Raw genomic sequence first — 14212 nt, forward strand, 5'->3', positions numbered from 1 at the left:
ACTGACTGATTGTGGACAAATTCTGTAATGATGAGGCGAACCCTTTAATAAGTGGTGAACTGCCCGTACACCACATTAGCATCAGCACTTGATGATCTTGAACAACTTCCAATTCAAGACCAACTCTCAATTCCACCAAATATATCTGAAGTATGGAAAGCTGTCAAGCAAATGTGAAACGGCAACAGATCAAGTACAGATGTTATTCCTGCAGGGATCTTCAAATGTGAGAGACACAGAATTGTAGGACTAGAAGGGAGCTGATCAGGAAGCTCACCGGCCTCTGCTTAAAGTTTTGGGAACAGGAGGCTATGTCACAGGAGCAGAAAGATGCCAGCATCCACTTTTACAAAAGGAAAGCAGTCATGCTTCTTGCGATAACCATTGTGGCGTCTCACTTCTTGCCACTGCAGGTAAGATACTTGCCTGAGTCATGCTAAACTAATTAACTGATCAACTTGCAGAGAAGATTGGTATTTAGGCACTATGTGGCTTCAGTCCTGGGCATGGTACTTCAGACATGATCTTTTCACTCCAGCAAATACAGGAGAAATACGTGAACAGAATCAAGACCTATATGCAGTTTTTCTCAATTGTATTAAGACCTTTGACTCTGTAAATTGAGATGGCTTGTGGACTCCACAAATTCAGTTTCCTCCTATAAGTTTGTCATCATTATTAAATCTTTTCATGCAGGAATTAAGGTTCGTGTCCTTGACCAATGCTGCTTCTCAGCTTCCTCTGTTGTCATCAAAAGAGTAAAACAAGGCTGTGTTCTTACCCCAATATTGTTTAGCATCATGTTTTCAGCTGTTCTAATAGATGCATTCAGAGACATTGATTGTGGTATTTATATGAAGTACCATATGGATGGAGGTGTCTTAAATCTGCATTGCCTGCGTGTGAAGACAAAAGTTATGAAGATAACTATTCATGAATTACTATCACTGATGATTGTGCTTTTCTGGCCCATAACCTCAGGGGCATTCAATTACTCGCTGATTGCTTTGTGTGTGCAGCAAAATATTTTGACTTAACAATCAGCCTAAAGAAGACAGAAGTGACAGTCCAGGCTCCACTCGTAAATACTGCAACTGCGCCTGTTGACTATGTACTACTAAAGGTTGTTGATACAGTTTGCTACCTACACAGTGTTGTTTTTTGCAAAAAGAAAAGGAGTACTTGTGGCACCTTAGAGACTAACAAATTTATTAGAGCATAAGCTCACGAAAGCTTATGCTCTAATAAATTTGTTAGTCTCTAAGGTGCCACAAGTACTCCTTTTCTTTTTGCGAATACAGACTAACACGGCTGCTACTCTGAAACCAGTGTTGTTTTTTGAAATACAATAGGGTTAGCATATTTGAACATGTTGTGGTAATCAAGGTTGGACGTCACAAACATATTTTCAGTAGCCATCTGCAGGGGGTGTGTGTTCCAGCACGGTATGCTAGTCCATCTTTCTCAGGTGTTTGGAGAGGGGAAGAAATCTGAGTTACAGTTACCCCATCTCGCTAAAGCTGTTCTGGCTCAGCACTCTCCATGTTAGTACCATGGTCATTTCACTGCTTCTAGATTTCCTTTCAAGCGTGGCAGTTTCCTTACCAGCCTTCCCATTGCACAGCTACTGCATAAGACCTTGTTTAGAGGAGAAACTGGACACTTCCCCTTACTTCTGGAGTAATAATATAAAAATAAAAACATGAGGCCCTTTTCCTCCTCCTCTCTTAATCCAAGATGAAGATAGGTAAATTCTTTTAGAAACATTGAGATCTTGTTCCAGTTTTCCTGGGTCTCTAAGGATAAGGATGCCTCTTCTCTCTGCAGCAAGACCAGCAGAGAAAGGGTTAAATTGCATTTTTTATTTGCATGCACTAAATACATAAAATTTTTTTTTTCTATGTTTTTTACATTTCAGGGAGAAACTCATCTTGTTTTTCCTAAGGAAGCCTCAATTGAACAACTACACAAAATCCGAGATCTGATTGCTGGAGAGAGAAATAGCAGACTAAGTGAATCAAGTCAAATCCAAAGATCAGGATCTTTTCAAACTGTAACTAGTATGCAGCATACTGTACCTCAGTCTTCAAGAGCTGCTGACTCCACCCTAATCCCTGTCAATAGGCAACTACAAACATCAGCTGCACAATCTGCTGAAATGGTAAGCACCTTTTAAAACCCTCTTATGATACCTATCCTGTAAAAGGAAGTGTATTTATAAGACTTGGGAAAACTTTCATGGGGGCAGAAGTAGAAATAACTAGAATACTGGGGACATCTGAAAATTTGATTCCCTTGATATCTTTCTTGCGAACATCTTTTCCCATTACCTTAATGAGGTTGTCAAAGTTCTTTATCTACATCCAGCCTTAAAGCTGAATGTGCTATAGGCCCAGCACAAACAAGTGGCACAACAGAAAAGGTCTTGAGTGTGCAATTTCCAGAAAAGGATTCACTGAATGTATGTTTTTAGATGGAAAACTTTTCCAAAGTAGCAATGGAATTTCCACAAATCAACGGTCCATCCAGCTCAGTAACTTGTAGCCAAAAATGACCTATGCAGAATAGTTCAGAAGAAAACTCAAATTTAAAAAAAAATCCTGTTTGTGATAGGCAAGAGGTTCTCAGCTTTCTTATAGTGTGGATCCATCTTATCTTATGGGTCACTTTCCCTAGCATTTGCATTCATAACATTCGTTTGGTAATAAATACATAATTGTGTACAGCAATTACATGGAGAAGTAAATATTAAGAAAGTATTATGTATTTTTAGCTGGTTTGTATGTGATATACCAGCAGGAAATGAAGACAGCCAACGTCATGTGATCAGCCAGCTCTCTACTGAACACCAGTGAATTCCACAAGTTGGTTAAATATATATATTGTGGAAGTGTATCCTGTAGGGTTTTTTAATGCTTTGACCTGGGGTATTACATTGTCTAAGACTAACTGTTAACTTCTTAACATAAGTGAATCAGTATGGAGGATGCTTAGCTTTTCAGTTAATCTTGTTTTTTAACTTCAGTTCTTTAAAAATCCGTATCCCCGTTATTTAAATTTCAGTTACGCTTCCTGAATTAACTCATGTCTGTCTTTAAGGACTGTGTTTAGAATAGCTTGTATGCTTCAGAACAAGCTGTCCAAAGAAACTTTTTCCAAACTGTGTTTTATAAGGGATGTTTTAACCATTGTATGATATTGGGTTGGCTGGATGTTGCTGTTACTGTTGTGGATTTTATTGGCTCTTTAAACTGTCTTAAACTTTGTCATTGCTCCTCTGATCTAGAGACTGATAGTTAAGGTTAAGATTTTGTCACAGGTATTTTTAGTGGAAGTCATGGACAGGTCAGAGGCAATAAACAAAAATTCACTGAAGCTTGTCACCTGTCCCTGACTTTTTTACTAAAAATACCAGGGATCTGTCGCGGGGGGAGGGACAGGGACTAACAGTCTGAGCCCCATTAGCTGCTGCTCCAGTCCTGGCGGGCCGTGGTAGTCACGGAGGTCCGTTAAAGTCACAGAGTTCATGACCTCCGTAACAAAATCATATTCTTACCTGATAGTATACCCTCACTATTGAATTGATATTTTTAAGATCTCACATATAAAGCCATATGCGATTTTACTTCAGGATCTTTTTCAGAAAAACAACCTAACTATCCTTTCTTTCAGAATAGCAGCCGTGTTAGTCTGTATTCATAAAAAGAAAAGGAGTACTTGTGGCACCTTAGAGACTAACAAATTTATTTGAGCATAAGCTTTCGTGAGCTACAGCTCACTTCATCGGATGCATTCACTGAATGTATCCTTTCTTTGTGTAGTTTGAAGCAAGGAATTTTAGTATCCCATTGATGATTCTTATTTCATCGTGTTTCGAAAATGTCAGTTGTAGAGGTCCTTTTCCTAATGCCAAACATTTAGTTCATTCATTTTGGCTTTTAGGCTTCTCATTGGTAAATGAACAGGTATCTATTTGTAAATATGTGCTTATTTTAATATATCTAGTCTTTCTAAAATTACTCCCAGTTTCCCTCCTTCTTTTCTCTGTTGCAACTGTTTGTTGCTAACTGATTCCCATGCTACTGGACATGTAACTTGATTTCTGCTTATTAAAATTTTTATTCTGTTTTCCAATCTTCTCTAATCAGAGAATCATAGAATATCAGGGTTGGAAGGGACCTCAGGAGGTCATCTAGTCCAACCCCCTGCTCAAAGCAGGACCAATCCCCAACTAAATCATCCCAGCCAGGGCTTTTTCAAGCCTGACCTTAAAGACTTCTAAGAAAGGAGATTGCACTACCTCCCTAGGTAACGCATTCCAGCGTTTCACCACCCTCCTAGTGAAAAAGTTTTTCCTAATATCCAACCTAAACCTCCCCCACTGCAACTTGAGACCATTACTCCTCGTTCTGTCATCTGCTACCACTGAGAAAAGTCTAGATCCATCCTCTTTGGAACCGCCTTTCGGGTAGTTGAAAGCAGCTATCAAATCCACCCTCATTGTTCTCTTTTGCAGACTAAACAATCCCAGTTCCGTCAGCCTCTCCTCATAAATCATGTGTTCCAGTCCACTAATCATTTTTGTTGCCCTCCGCTGGACTCTTTCCAATTTTTCCACATCCTTCTTGTAGTGTGGGGCCCAAAACTGGACACGGTACTCCAGATGAGGCCTCACCAATGTCGAATAGAGGGGAACAATCACGTCCCTTGATCTGCTGGCAATGCCCCTACTTATACAGCCCAAAATGCCATTGGCCTTCTTGGTAACAGTGGCACACTGTAGACTCATATCCAGCTTCTCGTCCACTGTAACCCCTAGGTCCTTTTCTGCAGAACTGCTGCCTAGCCATTCGGTCCCTAGTCTGTAGTGGTGCATGGGATTCCACTCTGCACTTGTCCTTGTTGAACCTCATCAGATTGGCCCAATCCTCTAATTTGTTTAGGGCCCTCTGTATCCTATCCCTACCCTCCAGCATATCTATCTCTCCTCTCAGTTTAGTGTCATCTGCAAACTTGCTGAGGGTGCAATCCACGCCATCCTCCAGATCATTAATGAAGATATTGAACAAAACCAGCCCGAGGACCGACCCTTAGGGCACTCCACTTGATACTGGCTGCCAACTAGACAGGGAGCCATTGATCACTATCAATGAGTCTGACAATCTAGCGAGATTGCTATCCACCTTATAGTCCATTCATCCAGCCCATACTTCTTTAACTTGCTGGCAAGAATACTGTAGGAGACAGTGTCAAAAACTTTGCTAAAGTCAAGGAACAACACATCCACCACTTTCCCTCATCCACAGAGCCAGTTATCTCGTCATAGAAGGCAATTAGATTAGTCAGGCATGACTTGCCCTTGGTGAATCCATGCTCTAATAAATTTTTTCTCACCACCCTTTTTTAACTTCATTGCCAGCAGTCTGGTTAAGATGGGAACCTTCCCTAAAAGTTTTCCAGTGCCTGAAACCAAAGCCCCTTTCTTTTCTATCTCATTTTTTCTCATTCATACAATAAGACTAATTCCCCCCTGAAGGCTTTTCTGGGATGTGATTCAAATGTTGAACATAGCCCATTTCACTTTCACAACAATCTACTCTTGAGAGGTTTTCTTCAGACAAAGTGAATCCAAGTTTTGCATGTGAGATTAAGAGGATGGATCATAATTGTCTGAATTGTCCTTACTCTCATTCTTGACATTCAAACGTTCAGGGAACTTCTACTGATTTACAAACCTCTTCAAGAACTAATTAAAAGCAACCCAGAAAAGATCATTTAAGGCCTTGGTTTTCAGAAGACCTTGCTCAGCACCCGCAAATCCATCTGAAGTAAATGGAAGCTGCAGGTGAAAATCAGACCTTTAAGCTTTATCAGTCAGTGTATGCCTAATGTCCATTCACATGGCAAGCATTCAGTTTGACTATAGTTAGAAAAGGCACCAAGGATGTGCAAAACTCAGTGCTTCTGTAAAAAAGGTTAATGATAGTTAATAGTATAGCTCATTTCAGAGTATTTGATTTTATAAATGTTAGTTAAACCTTATAATATGTCAGTGCATAAAGTATTATACCTATTTACAAATGAAGAAACAGAAGCCCAGTGGGGGTTAAGTAACTTACTTAAGTAAGTCTCTAGTAGATTCATGCGTTTTCTTTCTCTTCACCCTGTATACAGTTAGAACTCTGTTTTGGGTAGGCTTTTTTTTAGTGGAGGTGATGGGAGGGAAGGAGTTGGCAGGGATGTTCAACTTGCAAGTGTAACTTATGGTGCAAAAGTTTCCTCTCTGAGAGAGCCTTCCTATCATGTTGGGATGGGATACAAACCCATGTCTCCAGAGGAGATTGCAACCTGAACGCAGCACCTTATATTACTCAGCTACCCTGATGGCCTGTGGCATAGCCATTCAGCTACCTGTTAGAGAGGGCAATGCTCAGCTGAAGTCAAGGCCTGCTCCCTCAGGAGATGGTCAGACACTAGACTGCACCACTTCCATGAGGCCCTGCCCCCTTTCCAACCCCTTCCCCGAAGTTCCCACCCCAACTCCGCTCCTTCCCTGCCCTTAGGGATTTCAGGAGGGGTGCAGGGGCTCAGGGCAGGGAGTTGAGGTGCAGGAGGTGTGCAGGGTATGGCAGGGGGCTATGGGCAGGGAGTTGGGGTGTGGGGTATAGGAGGGGTTAGGGGTGCAGTAGGGGGTCAGGGTTCAGGATGTGGCAGGAGGCTCAGGGCAGGGGGCTGGGGTGCAGCAGCGGGTCAGGGTGCGGCAGGGGACTCAGGGCAGGGAGGTGGGGTGCCGGAGGGGTGCGGCAGCGGGCTCAGGGCAGGAGGGGTGCGGCGTGCAGCAGGGAGCTCAGGGCAGGGAGTTGGGGTGAAGGAGGGATTCGGGGTGCGGGCTCCGCTCCAGGAAGCAGCCGGAACCAGGTTCCTGCGGAGGGGGCGAGGTAGAGGGCTCCGCATTGCTCTCGCTTCGTGGTACCTCCCCCGAAGCTCCCATTGGCCGCGGTTACCCATTCTCGGCCAATGGGAGCTGCGGTTGGTGGTGCCTGGAAGTGAGAGCAACGCACGGAGCCCTCTGCCCACCACCCCGGGGCCGCAGGGACATGGTTCTGCGCTCCACAGGGGGGCGATCCCACAGCCGGATTTGGCCCATAGGCTGTAGTTTGCCCACCCCGGCCTGGAGGTAGGCGGGGGAGAGACGGGGGGTGCGCAGGGAGCTTGGCAGACTGCACAAAAGAACCCCGCGGGCAGCATGTTTGACACCCCTGATGTAGATCATAAAGAAGAGTGCAGCTGTTGCAATGTTTCATAGATCGACACTTTGGTCTTCGATGGAGTTGCGGCTTGATTTGTTGATTGCTTTGAAAATTAGGATCGAGGCTTTTAAACTGGCATCAGAAGCTGACTGGAAGCCAGTGGAATGATGTGAGCACAGGCCTGGGTGTACTCAGTATCTTAGTCTGTGGAGAAGGTGGGCAGATGTATTCTGTACTAGTTGGAGCCTGTGCACAGCCTTCATGTTCAGATTCAGCTGCAGTGAGTTACAGGAATCCTATATGAAGGTGACAGATAGCCACAGTAATTCATCTAGGTACTCATCAGGGAAGATGAGGTGATGTTTCCTAGCAAGCTGGGGGTGAAAGAAGACATTTCTGGAAATTGTGATGTTACCAGGTCATCCAGGCTTAACAACGAGTTAAACAAAAGCCGAAGACTCCTATGTCCATGGCCATGAAAAAACCATTTGGTGCCAAAGAGCAGTTTTTGCTGTGCTCTGGTCTGAACCTGATTGTGAGGTATCCAGGATGTTGGCACTTGGTAGTTACTGTTTTCTCAATTATTTTGCTCAGGAACAGGAGGTTGGGGACATGATGGCGGTTTGAGAGCTTCAGGGTTCAGTGTTGGCTTCTTGAGGAATGGGTGAACTATTGCATTTTTTCCAGCAGCTTAGTAGATGTTTCTCTGAAGGAGGCTTGACTGTTTCTATTCGGATGGATATGGATCCATTTCACAGATTGTGGCTTTAATATTTCTTAGGAATTCTTGAGCTTTTTCATGAGTGATGGAGCCAAAGTCAAAGATGGTGAGGTAGATAATTCCACTCTGACCAGAGAATATTTTTTCCCAGTTAGCTCTATACACATTTGATTGATTTTATAAGTGGAACACGCTGACAGCTCTTCACAGTGATCAGTTCTGGGTCTGATGTTTGGGCTATGCCATATGGGCTGATTAGACAGTTCACTGCAAATTAGTTCTGCTGGTTGTGGTTCTGTTACACTCACTGCAGAAAAGTGGATGGCTTGTTTTGCCTCCTTTATTGCAGTGGCACAGTCCTGTGAGTGTTGTTTGTGCTGCTGCCAGAGGGGTTCAGAATGATTTTTGTGCCACTTGCATTCTAGCTTTCTGCTTCTGCACTTCACCTCCCATAGTTCTTGGTGGTCTTCAGGGTTGGTGTGGGGAAAAATGGGTGGTTTGGAGCAATGGTAGTAAACGACAAGCGATTGTTTTGGTGTACTCACTCATCAGCACCCTTGCCTTGTGTTTGGGTGGCTTGTTTTCCTACGGTGAGTTGAAAACCTATGGACTTCAGGAATTTTCAGGGGTGGAATAGTTTTGGTTGCTCATTCCCGTAGTGGAAAGGCAGGATGGCTCTGATCTCTGCCTAGATGAGGTGATGATCATACCAAAAGAGTAATACGTTGATGTTTCCAGTACCCAGTCCTAGGCTTAAGATAGGATTCAGCATATTTCCAGTTCAGGTATAGGTCCAGGGAATGCCTGGGAAAATACAAGTGTTTCCATGTAGGCCATGAGATCAAGTGCTACTGTATTACTGAGGTGATCTGTGAAGATTGGTCACTTGGTAGTTACTGTTTTGATGTGGAATGTGGGATTTCCAGAACTATGGTGGGAAGCTGCAGCTCTGTATGTACCTGTAGAAAAATTGACTGTATTTCCATCTGGAAAACTGTATACCACTAGGAGTCCTGGATTCCTTTTGTCCTTCACTTCACAGTGCATATAAATGCATTGAAATGTTTGTTTCTGGGATGGAACATCATCTGAATACAATAATAAAATATTCAATAAATTATAAATAAAGCTTTTTGCTAAAACTTTACAATATTTGACCATTTACAGACTGTAACAGGCTTTTTAAAATAAGTTATTAAAAATCTTCTAGTGAGGCCATGAGGTGGGGGTGCACGGTTGGCAATTTCCTGGTGGAAAACTAGTTTAGGACAGGACACTGGTAAAACTGGCATAAACAGGGAAACTGGTAAAACAATTGCATCAATGTCCAGTAAGTTCAGCAAGTATAGAATTAATCTTTTCAAATGTTGGATACATCCATTTAAATAGGAATAGGCTTGGTCCGTCTATCTACATCAAAGTTGATCTTCTGCGGCAGACTGCTATGTGGCCAAATGGACTGGACTGGTAGTCTGCAACTCTGCATGCTTCTGATTGCTTAAAGTTTCAAGCCTACAACTCTGCATTGTCGTCATTTTCATACGACTTTTGTTTATATAATATTGAAAACTGAAATGAATCATGACATACAACTTCGTTGAGAAAATACCAAACCAAATGTACAGACATTCAAATGTTCAGTATTAGTTATATATTAGTATTGCACCCACTGCCATTTTACTTATTATTTGTGTAACCATAAATTAATCTATGAATCTACTGCCTTATGTCACCACAATTTGACTCTATAACTAAAACTAAGTGTAGCGTGGTGTGCATTAACGAAACCGTGTTCAAAATAGAAAATGCTTTAAACTGGGATTAACTAGTTTTTCCCAGGGTGGTAAAAACCATGATTTTACTGATTGAAAACTATCTCTGGTCAATACCATGCCATTCCTGGGAGGGTGGAGAATACATGCTTCTCAAATTCTACCATGACTTATTCTCCATGCACCTGCATTGAGGTGAATCAGGGCAGAGTCTGGCCTATTATATTTAACCAGTTACCTACAGCTGATGAGCTCCAGGAAGAGCGAAACCAGTTCCGCCCTGTTTCAATAGTTATGAAAAGTTCGGACTGGTCCTGTAGTACTGTCTTGCAGCAAAAGGGTCATTCCTGAGTTTAAGAATAATGCTATGAAGAAAGCTATCATCCTGGGATTCTCCTACCCACCTACAATGTCACATTTGCTCTTGGTCTCCCATACATTACTCCTGGGAGAATTCTGCACCACTGTGCATTGCAGAATTTTGCAGAAATTTTTTTTGCATAGAATTTCCTTTCCCATACAGAAATGTGCTGCTGGCTGCCACTAGGGGCTGCTGTACCTGGCAGAGCCCAGTTTGAACATAGAAGACACTGCTGGGGAGAGTGCTAGAGGGTTCCTGGCAGCTGCAATTCCCCGCATGCCCTAAGGGAAGGAGACAGCAGCGTGCAGGAAACTCCTTTCAAGCCTGGGACCCAGCATCAGGCTGTTTTTCCCTTTGAATCCATGGGGGGGCCATGGCTGGGCTTGGGTGTTGGTGGTGATGCAGGTATCTGGGCTGGGGACCCCCGCAGCTGGACTCTGAGGGGGAGGGGTACAGGAATCTGGGATGAGGGGCATGGCTGGGCTCTGGGATGGAGGGGGCAGAGAAGCAGGAACTGTGTTGTCATAGGGGTTTCTTTAACTCTCTCCTCCTGGGGGAATTTTTGTGTCTCTCTGTATTGTTAGACATACTTGCTGACAGGTATTTTGAAATAAATTACCAAAATAATTGAAACTGGTGAGATTATGTAGTGTTATTTTGACAACTAAAATTTGCAGAATTTTAAAATATTGTTCACGGAATTTTTAACTTTTCGGTGCAGAATTCCTCCAGGAGTACATACATAGGGGTCTCAGTGCTAATGAAAAATGCTAGATTAACATCACTGTAGAATGCTCTAGCCTCAGAAAAGATTCAGTTTCAGTGTTGCATGCTTCCCTGAGTGTGCCTTAACCACAGCCTCTGACATAAGTTGAGTTTTCATGCCCAGTCATGAAACTTTAGCTATTGAGGCTTTTCATGTGGCCACAAGTTTTATGTAGCTCCTCATATAACTATCAAATAGTAATCACTTTAGACCAGGAAAAAGTCTATTGGCTGAAAACTGGAGCAACCAAAAGTCTGGTCTGGACAAGCCAAAACTGAATTACTTGTTGCCTGCTGGACAGCCCTTAACTTAATTCTCCCATCTCTCTTTTCTTGTTCTGCTATGCTAAGTGGGAGGGCAGGGAATGCTTTTGTCTGCTCAGCTACTACTCTGAAGGTGCCATCAGTGTAGTGGTGTAATTGCTGTTAGGTGGTACTTAGCAAAACGCACTTGGGGAGGTCAGTTCCCATCTTCATCAATTATATTTATAAGGCAACATCGTGATCATCTAGTCTGACCTCCTTGATAGCACAGGCCTGAATTAATTCCCGTTTGGTTAGATATGCTACTAAAAAATAATAATCCTGGGTGCACTCATTAAGTATGTGTCAGAGCAGCAGCTGCCTCTAGAAGGAAGGAAGGAACATACAAGAATCCTACTTGCATCCAGATGTCAGGTTGGTTTTAGATGACAGACAACAGCAGCATGCCACCCTCTCCTACTTCCACCTCTGACCTCAATACCAAAAAACTCTCCCATCTTCCTTTATTAGAGTAGAAGGTTCACCATACAACACATCTTGGTCCCCGTCTAGTTAGCTATTACATCACACTCTGTATATTACAAGGTACAACATTTGGAGAACCTAGAATGTTACTGACAAGCTTTCAGATATGGAGGCGTGCCAGTGACTAACTGAAAACATACATACAATGTCATACAAGTGGGGCATACACATAGCTTTAAAAAGTGGAAAAGCATTGCATTAGACAACCATACTTGATGAGTAAGTAGATGGTCTATAGACAACTCAGTTAAGCTTTCTTAGCCTGAAAAACACTTGATCGCTGCCCATTTAGACAGATTTTGACTAGTGAATGATAAAAAGCTCCGTACTTTATTACCAAGCCTCCCCTTAGCAAATTCAGTTTACCTTAGTAAGTTGCAGTTTATCTTCACAGTAACAAATTATTAATGCATCTAATCATGCTCAAGGTGTTTTCACAAACTCAATCTCTATATAGCTATTTAATTTCCTATCTTATGTATCGGTTATATCCCTGTGTTAAACTGCTTAATGCAGTGGTTTGTTGGCAGACAATTTACCTATTCCAGTTAATTTAGTACATTAAAAGGATTTAGGGTGATCAGACAGCAAGTGTAAAATATTGGGACAGAGGGTGGTGGGTAAAAGGAGCCTATGTAAGAAAAAGCCCCAAATATCGGGACTGTCCCTGTAAAATCAGGACATCTGGTCACCCTAAAGCAGTGGTTCTTAACCTTTACTGCAGCCTGCACCCCGTTGGTTCTCAAAATATGTTCACACCCCTTATCAAAAATCGTTGAAGTAGGTCAGTTCTTTAAACCTAGATATATTTTTGTTTATACATTTTTTAATGATTACAGTAATATACAATGTTAATAAATACGTAGGTTTGATGAAAAAAAGTAATTGTACTTACCTGCCTGTGCTTAATTTGCGTTTTCGATGATTTACCTTCTAAAAAATTCTGGCATGTCTTGCACCCCCAGAAAGGGCATCTTGCACCCCCAGGGGATGCGTGCACCCCAGGTTAAGAATCACTGCCCCACAGGGACTTGTGAAAGATGACTTGTGCTAAAAAAATGACCACGTGTGCTCTAACTTACGGAATAATCATCAGCCTTAGCAGGAGTCAAGGATGTACTTGTGTACTAGCAGTGAAACCACAGCTACTGTGTTGAGTCCAGGTCCAAACGCTTTATCTGCAGAAAGATGTTAATAAGTTGGAGAGTATTCAAAGAAAACCAATTAAAATAAGGGAGGGAAGTAATTAATTTGAGTGAGTGAACAAGATATGTATAACTTGGTTGGCTAAGTGACTAAGCGGAAAGGAAAATAATCTCCAGATACTGGAAGGATGTAAAGGAATTGTGTAGGAAGCCGCTGGGGGGCTAATTAATAGTAATGGAATGAATGCAAACATAGGGAAGTTTAATTTGTATATCAGGGAAAATTTCTTAACCAGGAGCTCCAGTAGGGCATGTGAATTAGACAACCAGCCAGTTAGACAATGATCTAGTTCACCTGACCACAGCTGGCCTCCCTGAGCATTCTTCAGCCACAGCATTTGGTCCTGGCCAGAGTATCCTCTACCAGACAAGGGTCTGTGGAAAAAATATTCCCCCTGCCCTGTTTGAGACATGCTCAACTCAGACCTAGCTGAATGCTGATCAGCGGAGCATTCCTTAAATCTGCCCAAGTGAACTGAAAGTGCTCATGATGTCATCACTCAAATCTGTTTGGCTGCGTTCGACGTTTGAATAAACTGATCCTGTGATATGGGAGCCACAGGGGGAATGGGGTGGGGGACAGAAGGAGGAATGCGGGAATCCACACATCTCCTCTCTTCTGTAAGAGATGCACAAAGTGAATTTATAGGAGTTGAATAAAGAAATGTTGAGGTTGCATGACCCAAGATGACAGCATTTGACCTTAACAGTTTTGCTCACTTGTGACACTCTCTCCAAGACCCAATCAATTTCAATAAGAAACAGCATAAAGTATGATGCCATCTTAAGCAACAGGTAATAAAATAACTCTGAAAATATGATCATTTTGAGTGAAAAGCAGCAGAAACAGGCCATACTAGTGAGAGAGGAGAAAATAGAGCTATGAGAAAAAAAGTCTGCAGCTCTGAGCATATACAGGGATTTGCTTCTACATTCATATAAATCACTTCCTCTTTATATCCCGGCTTAGTGGAAGCAAAATGCCATATTGGAGGCTTAGAGAACAGAGGCCATTCAGAGCAGCTAAATGGAGTGGGTTTAAGTGATAGGACAGTTTGATTTGATCCAATATTCACTTATTAGGCCTGTGTGAACAGGTAGTCTTCCCACCCGTTGCAAGACAGTCAATCATCCCGATGTAAAGTGAAAACTCACTCTATCTTAAGCAGTCATTTTAGATAGATTCACCTTCAATTACATTGTTGAACATCATGAGGAGGTATCATAACACAATACTGTCTTGGCTTACCAGTGCTTCATACATGCGGCTCCCCAAAAAATTAAGGTAAGGGAAGAGTCCAACAACACAAATGTTTCCTTTTTGATACTGAGATTGATATTACCTATTG

General features: G+C 42.4%; 1 protein-coding gene across 2 annotated transcripts in view; it reads left to right on the top strand.

The window, feature by feature from the left end:
• Positions 1 to 14212, top strand: part of NGLY1 (N-glycanase 1) — a 48149-nt gene that overhangs the window by 3968 nt on the left and 29969 nt on the right. For both annotated transcript variants that reach the window (XM_038389668.2, XM_038389669.2), the window contains exon 3: positions 1919 to 2161. In XM_038389668.2, the coding sequence (XP_038245596.1) occupies positions 1919 to 2161 (243 nt within the window). The remainder of the gene's footprint in view (positions 1 to 1918; positions 2162 to 14212) is intronic.

This window comes from Dermochelys coriacea, chromosome 2 (genome assembly GCF_009764565.3).
Source record: "Dermochelys coriacea isolate rDerCor1 chromosome 2, rDerCor1.pri.v4, whole genome shotgun sequence".
Lineage (NCBI taxonomy): Eukaryota > Metazoa > Chordata > Testudines > Dermochelyidae > Dermochelys > Dermochelys coriacea.